General features: G+C 39.5%; 2 protein-coding genes across 3 annotated transcripts in view; both read left to right on the forward strand.

Moving 5' to 3' along the window:
• LOC101108690 (sodium channel and clathrin linker 1) overlaps positions 1-5440 on the forward strand; it is a 183321-nt gene extending 177881 nt beyond the window's left edge. For both annotated transcript variants that reach the window (XM_060401008.1, XM_060401009.1), the window contains one exon: positions 227-5440. The gene's annotated coding sequence lies outside the window, so the exon portion shown is untranslated. The remainder of the gene's footprint in view (positions 1-226) is intronic.
• Positions 236-21281, forward strand: part of LOC132658036 (sodium channel and clathrin linker 1-like) — a 77709-nt gene continuing 56663 nt past the window's right edge. Inside the window, exon 1 of the mRNA XM_060401021.1 lies at positions 236-423. Coding sequence (XP_060257004.1) covers positions 236-423 — 188 coding nt within the window. The remainder of the gene's footprint in view (positions 424-21281) is intronic.

The following is a 21281-nucleotide window of genomic DNA, read 5'->3' on the forward strand; positions in this document are numbered from 1 at the left end:
TTGTACTCCATCTTAATTCTGGTTTCATTAAATTTATACTATAACACAGGATAAGTCTTCATCTATGGTAGAGACACATTGTAAAATAAATTTTTATATAGATTTCTCATCCAAACATTTCTATGCCACAGACCACAAAATAAATGATTGTATTTATCAATGATCACCATGTCTTCTAGAATAACAGAAAAGAAAAAGAAAATACTATTTTCATTTTATTCCTTAGATCAGTACAATGGAGCATGAATTTTCAATAAAGGAACATGGGTTTGAAGTTCAATTAAGAGAGATGGAAGACAGTAATCGAAATTCCACAGTTGAACTGAGGCATCTCTTAGCTACTACACAGAAAGCAGCCAATAGGTGGAAAGAAGAAACGAAGAAACTCACTGAAAGTGCAGAAATTAGAATCAATAATCTAAAGTAAGTCCACTATTAATTCTTTGGTACATTTTACAGAAAAATTATTTAACCTTTAGTTTAATGTCCTTGCCATAATCTTTTTCTAAAAATATGTAAGTCTGTACCTTATATTTTTTACAACAAATATTAAATTACTATGAAAATGTTGACAATTATCGATCAAACTAATATTGTTTGTTTTATAAATTTTATGCATATCCCAGGAAATACAATGATTTTTGTTGGACATGGCAGTTTAGAATCTTAATACTATTCATGTATAGATATAGCATAGTAATGTTCCATAGTTGCAACAGAATCTGTTTGGCCTGCAAAGCCTAGTATTTGTTCTCTGGCCCTTTAAGAAAAAGTTTGCTGACATTTGCCCAGGAAGAATGTGAACTTTTATGATGAATGAAATGGGAAGCTGCCAGCACAGCAGGAGGAATCCCGCCCATGACAAAGGTCATGAGGAAGAGGCTTGACAGGCAAAAGCGAGTCAGGTCTCAAGGGGTCCTCTGCCCGAGCATCTACCCCAAAACCAAAATCTGTCCGTTTACTGTTTGCTATACTATACTCTTCTGACTATAGAAGAGATGGTAACTTGGATTAAGTTTCGAAGGACTGGAAATCATTTTTTAAAAGTTTGCTATCCCCTATCACCTTTCTCTAAAGAAAATTAACTTAGAGCTCTAATTAATAAGTCTCCTAGGCGTAAAAGGAGTGACTCAGCTCAAACCCCTCTGATAGCTTTCTAACTTGCCTGACAGGTCTGTCCGGATTTTTGCAACTGCACATGTGATTGTTTACAGCCTCCCAACCATGAGAGGCACAGAAAGTTTAAAAAATTCTAGGAAAAATCATTAGAATAGGACTGATTAAGGGTTTCATTGTTGAGCCAAAACTTGCTGCCAAGTTTTCATATCTTCTATTTGTTGATATAGTTGGTATATAGAAAAAACAAGTAGCAACGCAGATCTTTGAGTTAAGTACCTTCTTTGTTATAACCCACTGCACCTTTGTTCTATAGGGATGTAACTTTAGTGCTTTAAGGGTGATGCAGATTAAAGAAAAACACTTTAGGGGAAATGAGATTAACATTCATTAAGGAAGAGAGCCATAAAGTGTTAACAGAAGACTTCTCTTGGCCAGAAGATATGTAAGTCACCTGAGACCTTTTGTATATGGAAAGATATGCAGAGAGAAAGCCTGGTCTCGATAAGGGTCAGGGCTGCTGACCCTGCATGACTTTGTATTATCCATTGATCTCTATGTACAACTAAAAGTATAAAAGCTTTCCTGGAAAATAAAGAGATGGACCAATTTCTAGGAAATCTGGCTCCCCCCGCGTCAACTCTCTCTCCCTCTTTCTCCCTCTCCCTCCCTCTCTTTTTCAGGCTGATCCCTTGGAACACAGAGGCTCTCTGCATTCACTTTTCTGCCCGGGCTTCTAAGACCCCCGTGAGAGGGAGCCCAAGGCAGGGCACTCTCTGCTATTCAAGCGGGTGCCTGTGGCCTACGTGAACAGGGCAAGTCTCTTCTCTTGAGACTTCATTAGCCTTCCGTGTAAACCAAGGAATAGCAGCCTCTTTTCTTCTCTATTTTTTCACTACATTGTTCTTCCCTAATCTCTCTTTAAATCTCTAATTAATCTCTCTTTAATCGCCGACGCCATCCCTGCGTCGAATTCCCTGGATCCACCGGGGCTGGACCCTGGCAGGAAGCTATGAAGGGCTTTTAACAAAATAGTATGATCGGGCTTAAATGTTCAACAGATGACTTTGACTGCTCTATGATGAATAGCCTGGAGAGGGTCAAAGGTAGAAGAAGAGAGATGAACCAGTACTGTGATTAGCCAATTACAAAATGATGATAACTTGGATTAAGTTTCGAAGGACTGGAAATCATTTTTTAAAAGTTTGCTTTGGGCCATGTTAAGTATGAGCTACCCAAAAAATATTTAAGTCAGAATATCAACTTGTTAGGTACATAAGTTTGGAGTTCAGGAAAGATATTGCAACAAGAGCTATAAATTTAAGAGTGATTAACATACACATAATTTTTAAAGTCATGGAATTAGAAGGTATAGAAAGTAAGTCTGGATAGGGAAATTTGGCAACTGAGGACTAAGTTCTAAAATTTAGTTTGGAGAAATGAAAATTTAGCTGAGCCTGAGAAAAAATACTGACACAAACAAGAGAAAGAACTGTAGAGAGAAAAAAAAAACTCAAAAAGAATGACATAAAAATAGATAATATTTACTTTTACAGATGGATAAACTGAGTCTGAGTGACATAGAGGAACTTGTTCAAGGTCACAGAGCTAACAAAGTAAAAGATACTGGTTTCAAATTTAGTCATCTTGGATATAGTCAATATGGTCCTAACCATTAAAGTTTGCTTTGTTTTTTTGCCAGTTTATTTCTTTTTATTGAAGTATAGTTGCTGTACAATATTATATGTTATATGTGTACAATATAGTGATTCACAACACTTTATAGTTACTGTAAAATATTGGGTATATTCCCTATGTTGCACGATATATGCTTTTGCTTATTTTATACCTAGTAGTTTATACATCCTAATCCACTACCCTATACTAACCCTCCCCACTTCTCTCTCCCCACCAGTAACCATAGTTTGTTTTCTGTAGCTACAAGCTTGTTTCTTTTTGTTATATTCACTAGTTTCTTTTCTTGGCCTAGTAGTGTTCTATTGTGTATATATTTCATGTCTTCTTTATCCATTCATCTATTGATGGACACTTAAGTTGCTTCCATTTTTTGGCAATTGTAAATATTGCTGCTGTGAACTTTGGAGTGCATGTATCTTTTTACATTAGTGGGTTGTTTTTTTTCCTTTCAGGTGAATACCCAAGGGTGGAATTGGTACTTCTATTTTTATTTTGGGGGAAACTTCCATACTGTTTTTTTCTCCCCTTCCATACTGTTTTCGACAGTGAGTGCATCAGTTGACATTCTCACCAACAGTGTACTAGCATTCCATTTTCACCACACTTTTGCCAGCACTTGTTATTTGTGTTCTTTTTGATGTTAGCCATTCTGACAGGTGTGTAGTGATACCTTATTGTGGTTTTGATTTGCATTTCCCTGATGACGGTGATGTTGGACATCTTTTAATATGCCTATTGGCCATCTGTGTGTCCTTTTTGGGAAAACATCAGATAAGCAGGTATCACTTTAAACTTCCTTCTTAGACCTGGTTTTACTGTGTCCCATAAGTTCTGAATTGTTGTGTTTTCGTTTTCATTTGTCTCTACATATTTTTTAAATTTCCTCTCTGTTTTAGTCAGTGCTCTACTGATGATTTTGTAGCTATAGTTTGGCCTCCACGTTTGTGGTTTTATAGTTTTTTCCTGTAGTTGATTTCTAATCTCATAGATTTGTGATTGTAAAAGATGCTTGATATGATCTCAGTTTTCTTAAATTTATCAAGGCCTATTTTCTGGCCTAGCATGTTATCTATCCTGGAGAATGTTCCATTTGCACTTGAAAAGAATGTGTATTTTGCTGCTTTCAGGTGGAATACTCTCTGTGTATATAAATTAAGTTCATTTGATCTAATGTGTCATTTAAGGCAAGAATTTCCTTACTGACTGTATGTCTGGATGATCTGTCCATTGATATAAGTGGAATGTTAAAGTCCCTGACTATTATTATTTCCTGTCAGTTTCTCCTATTATGTTCATTAATATTCACCTTATATATTTAGGTGCTCATATATGGGTGCATATATATTTACATTTCTTATATCTTTTCCTTAAATTTATCCCTTGATTAATGTGTTGTCCTCCTTTGTCTCTTCCAGCAGTCTTAAGTCTACAGTCTATTTTATCTAAGTATTGCTACCCAGTCTTTCTCTTGATTGCCATTTGTATGGAATACCTGTTTCCATTTCCTCACTTTAGCTTTGTGTGTGTCTCTAGATCTGAAGTGAGTCTCCTGTAGGCAGCATATGTATGGGTCTTGTTTTTGTATACAACCAGCCAGTCTGTGTCCTTTGACTGGAACATTTAGACAATTCAAAATTAAGATAATTATTGAGATGTACTTACTGCCATTTTGTTAGTTGTTTGGGGCTTGTTTTTGTAGATTTTTGCCACCTTTTGTTCTCTTCTTTGTGACTTATGACTATCTTTAGTGTTTGGATTACTTTTTCTTTTTTGTGTGTGTATGTCTGTTATAGATTTTTGTTTTGTGGTTACCACAAGGTTTTTCTAAATCATATTGCTTTAGATACAAAGCAGTTTTAATTGTTTTTTTACATTCAGTTCAGTTCAGTTTCTCAGTCGTGTCTGACTCTTTGCGACCCCATGAACTGCCTCACGCCAGGCCTCCCTGCACATCACCAACTCCCAGAGTTTACTCAAACTCATGTCCATTGAGTCAGTGATGCCATCCAACCATCTCATCCTCTGTCATCCCCTTCTCCTCCTGCCTTCAATCTTTCCCAACATCAGGGTCTTTTCAAATGAGTCATTTCTTTGCATCAAGTGGCCAAAGTATTGGAGTTTCAGCTTCAGCATCAGTCCTTCCCATGAACACCCAGAACTGATCTCCTTTAGGATGGACCGGTTGGACCTCCTTACAGTCCAAGGGACTCTCAAGAGTCTTCTCCCACACCACAGTTCAAAAGCATCAATTCTTCAGTGCTCAGCTTTCTTTATAGTCCAACTCTCACATCTCTACATGACTGCTGGAAAAACCATAGCCTTGACTAGACTGACCATTGTTGGCAAAGTAATGTCTCTGCTTTTTAATATATGCTGTCTAGGTTGGTCATAACTTTCCTTCCAAGGAGAAAGCATCTTTTAATTTTATGGCTACAGTCACCATCTGCAGTGATTTTGGAGCCCCCAAACAAATAGTCTCTCACTGTTTCCCTGTTTCCCATCTATTTGCCATGAAGTGATGGGACCTCCCTGATGTTCAAGCTGGTTTTCGAAAAGGCAGAGGAACCAGAGATCAAATTGCCAACATCCGCTGGATCATGGAAAAAGCAAGAGAGTTCCAGAAAAACATCTATTTCTGCTTTACTGACTATGCCAAAGCCTTTGACTGTGTGGATCACAAGAAACTGTGGAAAATTCTGAGAGAGATGAGAATACCAGACCACCTAACCTGCCTCTTGAGAAATCTGTATGCAGGTCAGGAAGCAACAGTTAGAACTGGACATGGAACAACAGACTGGTTCCAAATAGGAAAAGGAGTACATCAAGGCAGTATATTGTCACCCTGCTTATTTAACTTCTACGCAGAGTACATCATGAGAAACGCTGGATTGGAAGAAACACAAGCTGGAATCAAGATTGCTGGGAGAAATATCAATAACCTCAGATATGCAGATGACACCACCCTTATGGCAGAAAGTGAAGAGGAGCTAAAAAGCCTCTTGATGAAAGTGAAAGAGGAGAGTGAAAACGTTGGCTTAAAGCTCAACATTCAGAAAACGAAGATCGTGGCATCTGGTCCCATCACTTCATGGTAAATAGATGGGGCAACAGTGGAAACAGTGTCAGACTTTATTTTTTTGGGCTCCAGGATCACTGCAGATGGTGATTGTAGCCATGAAATTGAAAGACGCTTACTCCTTGGAAGAAAAGTTATGACCAATCTAGATAATATATTCAAAAGCAGAGACACTTACTCCTTGGAAGAAAAGTTATGACCAATCTAGATAGCATATTCAAAAGCAGAGACATTACTTTGCCCACTAAGGTCCGTCTAGTCAAGGCTATAGTTTTTCCTGTCATCATGTATGGATGTGAGAGTTGGACTGTGAAGAAGGCTGAGCACTGAAGAATTGATGCTTTTGAACTGTGGTGTTGGAGAAGACTCTAGACAGTCCCTTGGACTGCAAGCAGATCCAACCAGTCCATTCTGAAGGAGATCAACCCTGGAATTTCTTTGGAAGGAATGACGCTAAAGCTGAAGCTCCAGTACTTTGGCCACCTCATGAGAAGAATTGACTCATTGGAAAAGACTCTGATGCTGGGAGAGATTGGGGGCAGGAGGAGAAGGGGACAACAGAGGATGAGATGGCTGGATGGCATCACGGACTCGATGGATGTGAGTCTGAGTGAACTCCGGGAGATGGTGATGGACAGGGAGGCCTGGCGTGCTGCAATTCATGGGGTTGCAAAGAGTTGGACACGACTGAGCAACTGAACTGAACTGAACTGATGGGACCGGAAGCCATGATCTTAACATTGTTTTACATTGCTGATCTCTAATTTCAAATGCATTTTAAATACCTGCATTTGCACTCTTCCCTCCATGATTATTTTTTGTTTCATATTTCACATCTGATTGCTTTGTGTATCCCTTAACTGCTTACTGCTTTGATCTTTTAACCTCCCTACTAGCTTTTTGTGGGGATGATATCCTCCCTTTACTGTATGTTTGCCTTTACTAGTGAGCTTTTCCATTCAATAATTTTCTTGTTTTTAGTTGTGGCCTTTCTTTTTCTCCTAGAAAAGTTCATTTAACATTTGTTGGAAAGCTGTTTTGCTGGTGCTCAAGTTAATCTTTTGTTTGTCTATAGAACTTTTGATTTCTCTGTCAGATCTGAAGGAGAACCATCCTGGGTAGAAGATTCTTGGTTGTAGGGTTTTTGTTTTTTTCTTTTCATCATTTTACATATATGGTGCCACTCCTTTCTGGCCTGCAGAGTTTCTGCTGAAAAATAAGCTGATAATCTTATGGGCATTCCTTGTCTGGTATTTGTTGCTTTTCCCTTGCTGCTTTTAATATTCTCTCTTTATCTTTAATTTTTGTCATTTTAACTATCATGCGTCTTAGTGTGGTTCCTCTTTGGAACTCTCGGCACTTCCTGGACTGTTTCTTTTCCCAGGCTTAGAAAGTTATGAGTTATTATGACTTCAGATATTTTCTCTGACCCTTTCTCTCTGAAATGCTAATGCTAGTATGCTTGACATTGTCCCAGAGGTCTCTTACACTATCCTTATTTCATTTTATTCTTTTTTTTTTTAATCTGTACAGTGACAGTGATTTCCCTTGCTCTGTCTTCAGCTCACTGATGCATCCCTCTGTATCATTTAGTCTCCTGTTGTTTCCTTCTAGTGCATTTTTCATTTCATTTGTAGTCTTCATCTCTGTTTAGTTGGTCTTTTATGTTTTCTCTTTATAACAGGAACTGCTAACTTCTTACTCTCTGTATACATTCTTTTCCCAAGTTCTTTGATCATCTTGACAGTCATTACTCTGAACCTTTTCTTGGTATATTGTCTGTCTACACTTTACTTATTTCTTCATCTAGGATTTTATCTCTTCCTTCATCTGGAGTATATTCCTTTGCCTCCTCATTTTGCCTAAGTTGCTATTTGTATCTTTATGTATGTGGTAGGTTAGTCACTCTTCTCAACTTTGGAGAAGTGGCCTTCTGTAGAAAACATCCTATGCGTCCCACCAGTACACTCCCCTCTCATCACTCAAACTATAGCTTCTAGGGATTCCCCCAAGAGGGCTGCATGGGTCCTTCTGTTGTGGTGGGCTGACTATGTGGCAGTCTAGTGGACTTGTTGTCCTGTAGCCTGATTGGTTGCCAGGCCCTACCTTGTATGGATGCTCCTGTGTACTAGTTAGACCCAGTTCTGAAGCAGCTCGTTGTGGAACCCTCAGGGGCCTCAGGGCTAGTGCTGGCTCTCTGGTGGGCAGAGTCAGCATTTATAAGACTCTGAGCTGTTGCCTGCCCTCTGCTTGGTGATTCTAGGTCCTGGGGTTAATGCCATACTAGTGGCAAGCAGAGCCACTTCCTGGAATCTGGCTGCAGGGCCCAGGCATCCCAGAGCTGATGTCAGATTGCTGATGAGCGGGGGCAGGTTCTTGACACAGTTGGTTATGGGGGATTGCTGTGTTCCAAAGCTTGTGTTGGCCTACTGTTAGTGGACTGGATATGCAGGCTGCTAGATCATGGTTTTCTTGCCTCTGGTATCTACCTTCTGGTGGGTGAGGCTGGTCTGGAGGCTTGTACAGGCTTCCTGGATGGCAGGGCTATTGCCTGCTCAGTGGTGGGTGGAGCAGAATCTTGGTCCTTTGAGCAGGGCCATATTTAGAGGAAGGGAGTTGGTGATGGACAGGGAGGCCTGTTGTGCTGCAATTCATGGGGTCACAAAGAGTCAGACATGACTGAGCGACTGAACTGAACTGAGGTCTTAGGATGTCTTTAAAGCAGCCTGTCTGCTGATGAGTGGTCTGTGTCCCAATTCTGGTGCCTACAGGCTGTTGGGTGGTGTCAAGTCCTGACACTAAGGAGCCAGAGGGAAGATTTCAAGATGGCAGCTACAAGCATCAGCTGTGCAATAGATAGCTCCTGAGTATGGCTACCACCAGTGTCTATGTCCGCAGGAAGAGTCACAGGCATCCCCACTTCTCCCAGAGACTCTCCGACAAGGGAAGTCTGGCGCAGGCTTCAAATTACTGCTTTTGCCCTGGGTCCTGGTGCACATAGGATTTTGTGTGTGCCCTTTAAGAGTGAAGTCTATTTCCCTCAGTCGTATAGGGCTCCTGAAATTAAGCCCCACTTGCCTTCAAAGCCAGATCTCCAGGGGTTTGCATTCACAGTACAGAACCTCCAGGCTGGGGAACCCAACATGGGGCTCAGAACTCTCACTCTGCGTATAATTATACTCCAGTTTGTGGTTGCCCACCAGAGAGTATAGCACTTGATTATATCAGGAGTCCGTCCCTCCTACCCATCTCATTGTGGCCCCTTCACTGTGTCTTTAGTTGTATATCTTTTCTGGGAGGTTTTGCGCTTTTTCATTGATGACTGTTCTGCAGATAGTTGTTACTTTTGAGAGGAGGTGAGCTTGGAGTCTTCTTACTCTGCCAGCTTGGGCAATCCCCCTGCCCCCACCACCAACCATAGTGTTTTATAAAATGCTAGTGACTGGTTGAATAAGATAGAACTGAGAATGAACCATTCAGTTTGGTACCCTGTGGTGCTTTTATTCTTAATAATAAAAATAAGAAAAGTTTTGGTGGAATGCTGTAATGAAAATGTATTTAGAATTAGTTTGAAACAAAGGGAAATTTTTACTTCCATTTATTGGTGACCTAGGAAATTTGGACCTGTCCTCTCATGGCTAAAAACATTACATGAATTATAAAAAGCATCTATTTGCGTTAAATAACTAACAAAAAATTATTACCAGTTTGACTTTATCCAAGGAATACAAAATTATTAAAGCATTAGAAAACAAATTGATGTAATTTACCACATTACTTAGAAAGAGAAAAATCATAATGTTATCTCAATAGAGATAGAAAAAGTATTTGAGAAAATTTAATATTTATCATTTTTGATTTTTAACATGTCTCTTAGCAAACTAGAAACAGAATTTAGTAATTTTATAAAGGTATCTCTTATAAATCAAACGTTATTCTGAATAGCAAAACATGAATCTTAATAGCTTTTCTTTGAAGACTGGAAAGATGACCAAGACCACTATTACCACTTCTGTTAGTATTTGTACCAGAAGTCCTAATCAGTGCACTATGTCCAGAAAAAGAAATAAAAGGTATCAGTTCAGTTGCTCAGTCGTGTCCAACTCTTTGCGACCCCATGAATTGCAGCATGCCAGGCCTCCCTGTCCATCACCAACTCCTGGAATTCACTCAGACTCACGTCCATCGAGTCCGTGACGCCATCCAGCCATCTCATCCTCAGTTGTCCCCTTCTCCTCCTGCCCCCAATCCCTCCCAGCATCAGAGTCTTTTCCAATGAGTCAACTCTTCTCATGAGGTAGCCAAAGTACTGGAGCTTCAGCTTTAGCATCATTCCTTCCAAAAGAAATCCCAGGGCTGATCTCCTTCAGAATGGACTGGTTGGGTCTCCTTGCAGTCCAAGGGACTCTCGAGTCTTCTCAACACCACAGTTCAAAAGCATCAATTCTTCGGCGCTCAGCCTTCTTCACAGTCCAACTCTCACATCCATACAGGACCACAGGAAAAACCATGGCCTTGACTAGACGGACCTTAGTCGGCAAAGTAATATCTCTGCTTTTGAATATGCTATCTAGGTTGGTCATAACTTTTCTTCCAAGGAGTAAGCGTCTTTTAATTTTGTGGCTGCCGTCACCATCTGCAGGGATTTTGGACCCCCCAAAAATAAACTCTGACACTGTTTCCACTGTTGCCCCATCTATCTCCCATGAAGTGATGGGACCAGATGCCATGATCTTCGTTTTCTGAATGTTAAGCTTTAAGCCAACATTTTCACTCTCCTCTTTCACTTTCATCAAGAGGCTTTTAGTTCCTCTTCATTTTCTGCCATAAGGGTGGTGTCATCTGCATATCTGAGGTTATTGATATTTCTCCCAGCAATCTTGATTCCAGCTTGTGTTTCTTCCAGTGCAGCATTTCTCATGATGTATTCTGCATAGAAGTTAAATAAGCAGCATGACAATATACAGCCTTGGCATACTTCTTTTCCTATTTGGAACCAGTCTGTTGTTCCATGTCCAGTTCTAACTGTTGCTTCCTGACCTGCATACAGATTTCTCAAGAGGCAGGTCAAGCAGTCTGGTATTCCCATCTCTTTCAGAATTTTCCACAGTTTATTGTGATCCACACAGTCAAAGGCATTGGCATAGTCAATAAAGCAGAAATAGATGTTTTTCTGGAACTCTCTTGCTTTTTCCATGATCCAGCAGATGTTGGCAATTTGATCTCTGGTTCCTCTGGCTTTTCTAAAACCAGCTTGAACATCAGGGAGTTCATGGTTCACATGTTGCTGAAGGCTGGCTTGGAGAATTTTGAGCATTACCTTACTAGCATGTGAGATGAGTGCAATTGTGCGGTAGTTTGAACATTCTTTGGCATTGCCTTTCTTTGGAATTGGAATGAAAACTGACCTTTTCCAGTCCTGTGGCCAGTGCTGAGTTTTCCAAATTTGCTGGCATATTGAGCGTAGCACTTTCACAGCACTTTCAGGATTTGAAACAGCTCAACTGGAATTCCATCACCTCCACTACCTTTGTTTGTAGTGATGCTTTCTAAGGCCCACTTGACTTCACATTCTAAGATGTCAGGTTCTAGGTGAGTGATCACATCATCATGATTATCTGGGTCGTGAAGATCTTTTTTGTACAGTTCTTCTGTGTATTCTTGCCACCTCTTCTTAATATCTTCTGCTTCTGTTAGGTCCATACCATTTCTGTCCTTTATCGAGCCCATCCTTGCATGAAATGTTCCCTTGGTATCTCTGATTTTCTTGAAGAGATCTCCAGTCTTTCCCATTCTGTTGTTTTCCTCTCTTTCTTTGCATTGATTGCTGAAGAAGGCTTTCTTATCTCTTCTTGGTATTCTTTGGAACTCTGCATTCAGATGCTTACATCTTTCCTTTTCTCCTTTGCTTTTCGCCTCTCTTCTTTTCACAGGTATTTGTAAGGCCTCCCCAGACAGCCATTTTGCTTTTTTGCATTTCTTTTCCATGGGGATGGTCTTGATCCCTGTCTCCTGTTCAATGTCACGAACCTCATTCCATAGTTCATCAGGCACTCTATCTATCAGATCTAGGCCCTTAAATCTATTTCTCACTTCCACTGTATAATCATAAGGGATTTGATTTAGGTCATACCTGAATGGTCTAGTGGTTTTCCCTACTTTCTTCAATTTAAGTCTGAATTTGGCAATAAGGAGTTCATGATCTGAGCCACAGTCAGCTCCTGGTCTTGTTTTTGTTGACTCTATAGAGCTTCTCCATCTTTGCTACAAAGAATATAATCAATCTGATTTCGGTGTTGACCATCTGGTGATGTCCATGTGTAGAATCTTCTCTTATGTTGTTGGAAGAGGGTGTTTGCTATGACCAGTGCATTTTCTTGGCAAAACTCTATTAGTCTTTGCCCTGCTTCATTCCGCATTCCAAGGCCAAATTTGCCTGTTACTCCAGGTGTTTCTTGACTTCCTACTTTTGTATTTTAGTCCCCTATCATGAAAAGGACATCTTTTTGGGTGTTAGTTCTAAAAGGTCTTGTAGGTCTTCATAAAACCGTTCAACTTCAGCTTCTTCAGCATTACTGGTTGGGGCATAGACTGGGATTACTGTGATATTGAATGGTTTGCCTTGGAAACGAACAGAGATCATTCTGTCGTTTTTGAGATTGCATCCAAGCACTGCATTTCGACTCTTTTGTTGACCATGATGGCTACTCCATTTCTTCTGAGGGATTCTGCCCACAGTAGTAAATATAATGGTCATCTGAGTTAAATTCACCCATTCCGGTCCATATTAGTTCGCTGATTCCTAGAATGTCGACGCTACCCTTGCCATCTCTTGTTTGACCACTTCCAATTTGCCTTGATTCATAGACCTGACATTCCAGGTTTCTATGCAATATTGCTCTTTACAGCATCGGACCTTGCTTCTATCACCAGTCACATCCACAACTGGGTATTGTTTTGCTTTGGCTCCATCCCTTCATTCTTTCTGGAGTTATTTCTCCACTGATCTCCAGTAGCATACTGGGCACCTAATAATCTGGGGGCTCTTTGGTATCCTATCATTTTGCCTTTCATACTGTTCATGGGGTTCTCAAGGCAAGAATACTGAAGTGGTTTGCCATTCCCTTCTCCAGTGGACCACATTCTGTCAGACCTCCACCATGACCCGCCCGTCTTGGGTTGCCCCCACAGGCATGGCTTGGTTTCATTGAGTTAGACAAGGCTGTGATCCTAGTGATTAGATTGACTAGTTTTCTGTGAGTATGGTTTCAGTGTGTCTGCCCTCTGATGCCCTCTTGCACAACCATCTTACTTGGGTTTCTTTTACCTTGGGCTTGAGCTATTCTTGGATGTAGAATATCTACTTTCCCATATTGGACATGGCCTCATCCAGTGGTTTTTTTTTTTTGTGGAATTTTTTTCTCTATGATCTGTGCCTTAGGACCCAATCTCACACATACTCTCTGATTTCTATGTAAAATTGGCAAAATCGTATAATTATCATGGTGCTTTCTGCCACCTCAGAGGTCTTGTCTTCACCGCATTTCTTAGAGCTAAGTAGACTTAATCTGGCTATAGATGTAGAAGCAATGAATGATGGCAGGTAATTCCTGAAAGGAGTTAGCTATTCGTTGCAAGGCATCGTCCTAGGTGAGTCCTTTACAAATTCTTCAGGCAAAGGAGACTTACCTTCCCAAACAGAGAAGAAGGACCACTTCTACTCAGAAAGCATTGCAGAATTTAGGGCTTCAAGGCTCAGCTTCACTGGAGTCTGTCTGTTTACATCACCATTTCAACTTGTAGGGAAAAAAGACCCTGCATGGCTATGCATTCAGCCTGTGGTGTAATTCAGCCATTCCTGGGATTCGACTTTGGATTTAATTGTCAGAAAATTCAGCTTTGCAACAGCTGGAGATAAGGGTTTCTTTTAGGGTAGTAGCTGGAGAAGGAAGGCAACCCACTCAGTATTGGCCTGGAGAATCCCATGGACGGAGGAGCTTGGTGGGCTACAGACCACGGGTTGCAAAGAGTCAGACACAACTGAGCGACTTCACTCTCACTTCACTTTAGGGTAGTAACAGCTCTGGCCCCCTAACCTAGACTTTGAACTCATAATCCAAAACTCTGAGCCCTTTATTTTTATTTTCAGAGCTTTCTTTTTATACCTGGAAGCTGCATTATTTTCATCATTCCATGTCATTATTTAGTCATTCAAAATGTTATGGTATACAGGCACTTGATTATACAGGTAATAATTTAACTCTTTACCATGGATTATCACGGTCCCCTTTACTACTGACCTTTAAATTTAAGCAGAGCATAGAACGAATTCTAGATAATTCACGAGTTAGAGTACCCATTCATAAGGTTATATTCCTCTGGAACTACTTCTGGTACCAATTTCTCCATGCATCAGGGTTTATTCAAGGAAACAGAACTACTCCAGACAGTACTGAATAGTAATAGAATATGGGATTTATTGTAGGAATTAGACCTTATGCAGTGGCACTGGTAGAGGATTCAATTCAATGCACTTGTCTCTGCATCTGATGCTAAACCTGAAGCCACTGTGGGTCTCTGAACCAGCAGTTGTGAAGGACAGCTGGATGCAGATGAAAACAGCTCACGAGGACAAACTGAAACCCTGTTTTCACCTGTCTCTCATCACTTCCACCTCAAACCACTTTTGTGGATGACCTGCAGGAGAGGCTGCTGCCCTTCACCATGGATCTGTATATGGTCCAAGAGGCCAAAAGAGGAGGTCTAACAAGAGGCAGAAAATGGAATTGCTGTGGGTTCAGGTGGTGCCCCACACCATTATAGTGACCTAACATAGCAGCAGCTGTGCAGGAGCTGCCACAGTGCCAGGCATCCTGCCAGCCTTCACTGCACAAACTTCTCATATGATCAACACCAGCCCAGGACCAGGCAGGGAAGGAATCCTGGGAAACAGAATTGCAGGTTAACTAAGTTGGTGCAGTCCAAAGCTACCACCATGTGCTTGTCATAGTGTAATTCTTGATGTTGTTCAGTTCACAGTGCTTACGTGAGGAAGAACAAAACCACATAAAATAAATGAGGTTTAACATCAGTCTTAAGATTATGATGTGCATGCTAAGTCACAAGTCCTGTCTGACTCTTTGTGACCCCATGGACTGTAGCTTCCCAGGTTCCTCTGTCCATGGGATTTTCTAGGCAAGAATACTGGAGTGGGTTACCATTTCCTCCTCCAGAGAATCTTCCCAACCCAGGAATTGAAGCCATGTCTCTTATATCTCCTGCATTGGCAGGCAGGTTCTTTACCACTGGCACCACTTGGGAAGCCACACATATTTATGAAAGGTAGCTGTATGTTGAATATACACTGTTTGCCACTCTACATACTCCTTTAATCATCGCAAAGCTTTATGAAGTAAATGCTATTATGCTCCCTGTATTAGGGTTCTTCATAGAAACAGAACCAATAAGGTGTATGTGAGAGAAAGAGTGTGTGTGTGTGTGTGTGTGTGTAAAGGTTTATTTTAATGAATTGGTTCAAGTGATTGTACAGGCCTGGCAAGTCCAAACTCTGAGAAGACTGGCAGGCTAGATAGTCAAGCTGTTCTTTTCAAGTCCAAAGGCATTCATTCTGGAAGTCTGAAAGCCAGTGTTACTGTTCGAGCCCAAAGTCCTCTGTTGCAGAGTACCCTGTTGCTTGGAGGAATTCATCAGCTTTTGTTCTATTCAGGCCATCAACTGATTATATAAGGCCCACCCACATTATGAGAGGCATTCTGCTTTACTCAGAGTTCAGTGACTTAAATGTAAATCTTATCCAAAAATACTATCACTGAAACATCCAGAATAATGTTTGATCAAACATCTGGACACCATGGCCCAGCCAATTTGACACATAAAATTAACCATCACACTCTCTGTGTCATACATGAAGAAGCTCTGGACTTGAAAAAAATTTATACAAGTCTGCAGTTCATCATCTGCAATTCTAAATTCAAAAAACTGAAAACAGTTTTTCCTAAGTTATCTTCTTACACTTTTGTGGCAAAACCTGACATGAAATGATAGGCTATTTTTGATACATGTGTTTCTATATATGCACGCAGGTATATAGATACACAGAAACATTTATTTCCTTTGTAATGCCTATTAATATGTTTTACTGAAAAATATTTATGGTTGTAATCATCTCTGCATACTCTTAACCCATAAAATACTTTTTTGAATCCTTGGATTTTGCTATATTGTATGTGTAACTTGTGAACACCAACTAATCACTCCCAATAGATTATTGATAGTGAATGTGTTTTGTTTTAGTTTGTATTTCCTGAGGTATGGATCAAAGCACTTGCCAAAAGGAAGGACATAGAATGCTGCATTTAACTCCCTGAGTCTGTTAAAGTAGTTTTAATACAATCCTGTCTGTTGTTTATAGTCTGGGCTAGAAAGATTGTTAATGCCTTTGCAAACCATGACTTCAGGAATACTACTTGATTTTTGAAAAGTAATTTCACCCCAGTCATACATGTATTTTTTATTGTTACTACAGTATAGTTTACAATGTTGATACATTTCTGATTTACAGTAAACTGAATCAGTTATATGTATACATACAGCTATTCTTTTTACATGCTTTTCCCATGTCATTATAGAATATTGAATAGAGTTCCTTGTGCTATACAGTAGGTCCTTATTAGTTATCTATTTTTATATATGTATATATACCTATAGTAGTGTATATATGTTAATCCCAATCTCCCAATTTATCCCTCCTCCTTGTTCTTTCCCCCAGTAACCATAAATTTATTTTCTACATCTGTGACTCTATTTCTGTTTTGTAAATAAGTTCATTTATACCATTTTTGAGATTTCACATGTAAGAAATATCATAATATTTGTCTTTATCTGAGTTCACTCAGCATGGCTGTCTCTAGAAGTATCCACATTGCTGCAGATGGCATCATCTCATTCTTTTTATGGACATGACTGAGCGACTTCAGTTTCACTTTTCACTTTCATGCGTTGGAGAAGGAAATGGCAACCCACTCCAGTGTTCTGGCCTAGAGAATCCCAGGGACAGGAGAGCCTGGTGAGCTGCCGTCTGTGGGGTTGCACAGAGTCAGAGACGACTGAAGCGACTCAGCAGCAGCATGGCTGAATAGTATTCCCTTGTATATGTATGTACCACATCTTCTTTATCTGCTCCTCTGTTGATGGACATGTAGGTTACCTCCATTTCTTGGCTGTTGTAAATAGTGCTGCAGTGAATGTTGTAGTGCATGTATCTTTTCAAATTATGGTTTTCCCAGATATATGCTTAGGAGTGGGATTGCTAGGTCATATGATAGCTCTATTTTTAGTTTTTAAGGAACCTCCGTAACTGTTCTGCACAGTGGCTGTACTCACTTTACATTCCCAGCAACAATGTAGATTTTCCATACCGTCTCCAGCATTTATTGTTTGTGGATTTTTGATGATGGCTATTCTGACTGGTAGAAGGTGGTATCTCATTGTAATTGTGATTTGCATTTTCTAGTGATTAGTATTGTTGAGCATCGTTTCATGTGTCTCTTGGCCATCTGTATATCTTCTTTGAAGAAATGTCTATTTAGGTCTTCTGTCTCTGGATTTTTGGTTTTCTGTTTTGGTTTGGGGTTTTGTTTTGTACTTCATAAGCTGTTTTGTACATTTTGGAGATTAATCCCTTGTTGCTTCATCTGCAAACATTTTCTTCCGTTCTGTGTGTTGTCTTTTCCTTTGTGTTTATGGTTTCCTTTGCTGTGCAGAAGCTTTTGAGTTTAATTAGGTCCCCTTTGTTTATTTTTGTCCGTATTTTCATTACTCTAGGAGGTGGATCCAAGAAAATCTTGCTTCAATTTATGTCAAAGAGTGTTCTGCTTATGTTTTCCTCTTGAGAGTTTTATAGTATCTGGCCTTAGTTCTTGATCCAGTTTGAGTTTGTTTTTGTGTAAGATGTTAGAGAATGTTGAAATTTCATTCTTCTACATGTAGCTGTTCAGTTTTCCCAGCACCACTATTGGAGAGACTGTCTTTTTTCCATTGTATAGTCTTGTCTCCTTTGTCATAGATTGACCTACCTCCTTTGTCATAGGTGCCTAGGTTTATTTATTTCTTGGCTTTCTATCCTATTCCATTGATCTATATTTCTGTTTTTGTGCCAGTACCATACTGTTTTGATTACTGTAGCCATGTAGTATAGTCTGAATCCAGGGAACCTGATTCCTCTCACTCCATTATTCTTTCTCAGTATTGCTTTGGGTTTTCGGGTCTTTTCTGTTTCCACACAGATTGTAAAATTTTTTGTTTCGTCTGTGAAAATGCCATTGGTAATTGGACAGGGATTGCATTGAATCTGTAGATTACCTTGGGTAATATAGTTATTCTGACAATATTAATTCTTCTAATCCACAAGCATGGTATATCTCTCCATCTGGTAGTGTCATATTTGATTTCTTTCATCAGTATCTTATAGTTTTCTGAGGATACGTTTTTTATCTCCATAGATAGGTTTATTCCTGGGTATTTTATTCTTTTTGACATAATGGTAAATGAGATTGTTTCCTTAATTTCTCTTTCTTATCTTTTGTTTTTAGTGTATAGGAATGTGAGCGATTTCTGTGTATTAATTTTGTGTCCTTCAATTTTACCTAATTCATTGATAAGTTTTAGTAGTTTTCTTTAGTAGTTTTTTTAGTAGCATCTTTAGGATTTTCTATGTATAGTATTTTGTCATCTGCACACAGGGACAGCTTTTCTTCTTTTCTAATTGGGGTTTCTTTAACTTCACTTTCTTCTCTGATTGCCATGGCTAGGACTTCCAAAACTATGTTGAATAAAAGTGGCAGGAGTGGTTCTCTTTGTCTTTTCCTGATCTTAGTGGAAGTGCTTTCAGTATATCACCAGTGAGAATGTTGCTATGGGTTTGTTTTACATGGCCTTTATTATGATGAGATGAACTTCCTCTATACCCACTTTCTGAACAGTTTTCATCATAAATCAATGTTGAATTTTGTCAAAAGACTTTTCTGCATCTATTGAGATGATCATATGGGATTTGGGGTGGTTATTTTATTTTCATGATCATATAATCTTTATTGGAGAAGGCAATGGCAACCCACTCCAGTACTCTTCCCTAGAAAATCCCATGGACGGAAGAACCTGGTAGGTTGCAGTCCATGGGGTCGCAAAGAGTTGGACACGACTGAGCGACTTCACTTCCACTTTTCACTTTCATGCATTGGAGAAGGAAATGGCAACTCACTCCAGTGTTCTTGCCTGGAGAATCCCAGGGACGGGGGAGCCTGATGGGCTGCCGTCTGTGGGGTCGCACAGAGTCGGACATGACTGAAGTGCCTTAGCAGCAGTAGCATGATCTTGATCATTCAGTTTGTTGATGTGGTATATCACATTGATTGGTTTGCATATGTTGAAGAATCCTGTGTTCCTGGGATAAATCTCACTCATGGTGTATGATTCTCTTAATGTGTTGTTGGATTCAGTTTACCGGTATTTTGTTGAGGATTTTTGCAACTATGTTCATCAGTGATATTGGCCTGTAATTTTCTTTTATTTCTCTAGTTTTGGTATCAGAGTGATGGTGGACCTCATAGGATAGAGCTTGAGAGTATTCCTTCCTCTGCAAATTTTGGAAGAATTTCAAAAGGATAGGTGTTAACTCTTCTCTAAATATTTGACAGAATTCACCTGTGTAGCCATCTGTTCCTGGGCTTTTGTTTCTTAGAACTTTTTAAATCGCAGTTTCAATTTCAGTTCTTGTGAGTGGTCTGTTCATATTTTTTTAACTTTATTTTAATTTACAATACTGTATTGGTTTTGCCATACATTGACATGAATCCACCACGGGTGGTTCAGTCTTAGAAGGTTGTACCTTCGTAAGAGCTCATCCATTTCTTCCAGATTGTCCTTTTTATTGGCACATAGTTGCTTGTAGTACTCTTTTATGATCCTTTGTATTTCTATGGTATCCATTGTAACTTCTGCTTTTTCATTTCTAATTTTATTGATTTGAGGCCCCTCCCTTTTTTTCCTCAGTAATTCTGGCTAAAGGTTTATCAATTTTATCTTCTCAAAGAACCAGCTTTTAGTTTCATTTATCTTTTCTGTTGTTTCCTTCATCTCTATTTCATTTATTTCTGCTCTGATCTTTGTGATTTCTTTCCTCCTACCAACTTTGGATTTTGCTTATTCTTCTTTTTCTACTTGCTTTAGGTGTAATATTAGGTTGTTTATTAGAGATCTTTCTTGTTTCCTGAAGTAAGGTTATATTGCTTTTGCTGCATCCTATAAGTTTTGGATCATTGTGTTTCATTCTCATTTGCCTCTAGGTACTGTTTTAATTTTCTCTTTGATTTCTTCAGTGATCCATTGGTGGTTTAGCAACATATTATTTAGCCTCTGTGTGTTTCTGTTTTTTACAGATTTGTCCTATAATTGATTTATAATCTCATGACATTGTGGTCAGAAAAGATGTTTGATACAATTTCTATATTCTTAAACTTGCCAAGCAAGGCTTGATTTGTAGCCTAAGATGTGATCTGTCCTGGAGAAGGTTCCATGTGCACTTGAGAGGAAAGTGTATTCAGTTGCTTTTGGTTGGAATGTTCTGTAAATATCGGTTAATTCTATCTAGTATAAAATGGTCATTTAAGACTTGTGTTTCCTTATTTTCTTTCAGAATCTGTCTGTTGGTTGTAAATGATGCATCAAAGTCCACCATTACTATTGTGTTACTATCAATTTCCCCTTTATGGCTGTTAGCATTTGCCTTATAGGAGGTGCTTCTATGTTGGTTATATATATGTATTTACAATTATTATATCTGCTTCTTGGATTGATTGAATATGGATTAATTATGTAGTGTCTTTCTTTGTCTCTTGTAACAGTCTTTATTTTAAAGTCTATTGTGGAGTCCCAAAAAATAAAGTCTGACACTGTTTCACTGTTTCCCCATCTATTTCCCATGAAGTGATGGGACTGGATGCCATGATCTTCGTTTTCTGAATGTTGAGCTTTAGGCCAACTTTTTCACTCTCCACTTTCACTTTCATCAAGAGGCTTTTAGTTCCTCTTCACTTTCTGCCATAAGGGTGGTGTCATCTGCATATCTGAGGTTATTGATATTTCTCCCGGCAATCTTGATTCCAGCTTGTGCTTCTTGCAGCCCAGCGTTTCTCATGATGTACTCTGCATGTAAGTTAAATAAGCAGGGTGACAATATACAGCCTTGACGTACTCTTTCCTATTTGGAACCAGTCTGTTGTTCCATGTCCAGTTCTAAGTGCTGCTTCCTGACCTGCATACAGATTTCTCAAGAGGCAGGTCAGGTGGTCTGGTATTCCCATTTCTCTCAGAA

Source organism: Ovis aries, chromosome 17 (genome assembly GCF_016772045.2).
Source record: "Ovis aries strain OAR_USU_Benz2616 breed Rambouillet chromosome 17, ARS-UI_Ramb_v3.0, whole genome shotgun sequence".
Classification (NCBI taxonomy): Eukaryota; Metazoa; Chordata; class Mammalia; order Artiodactyla; family Bovidae; genus Ovis; species Ovis aries.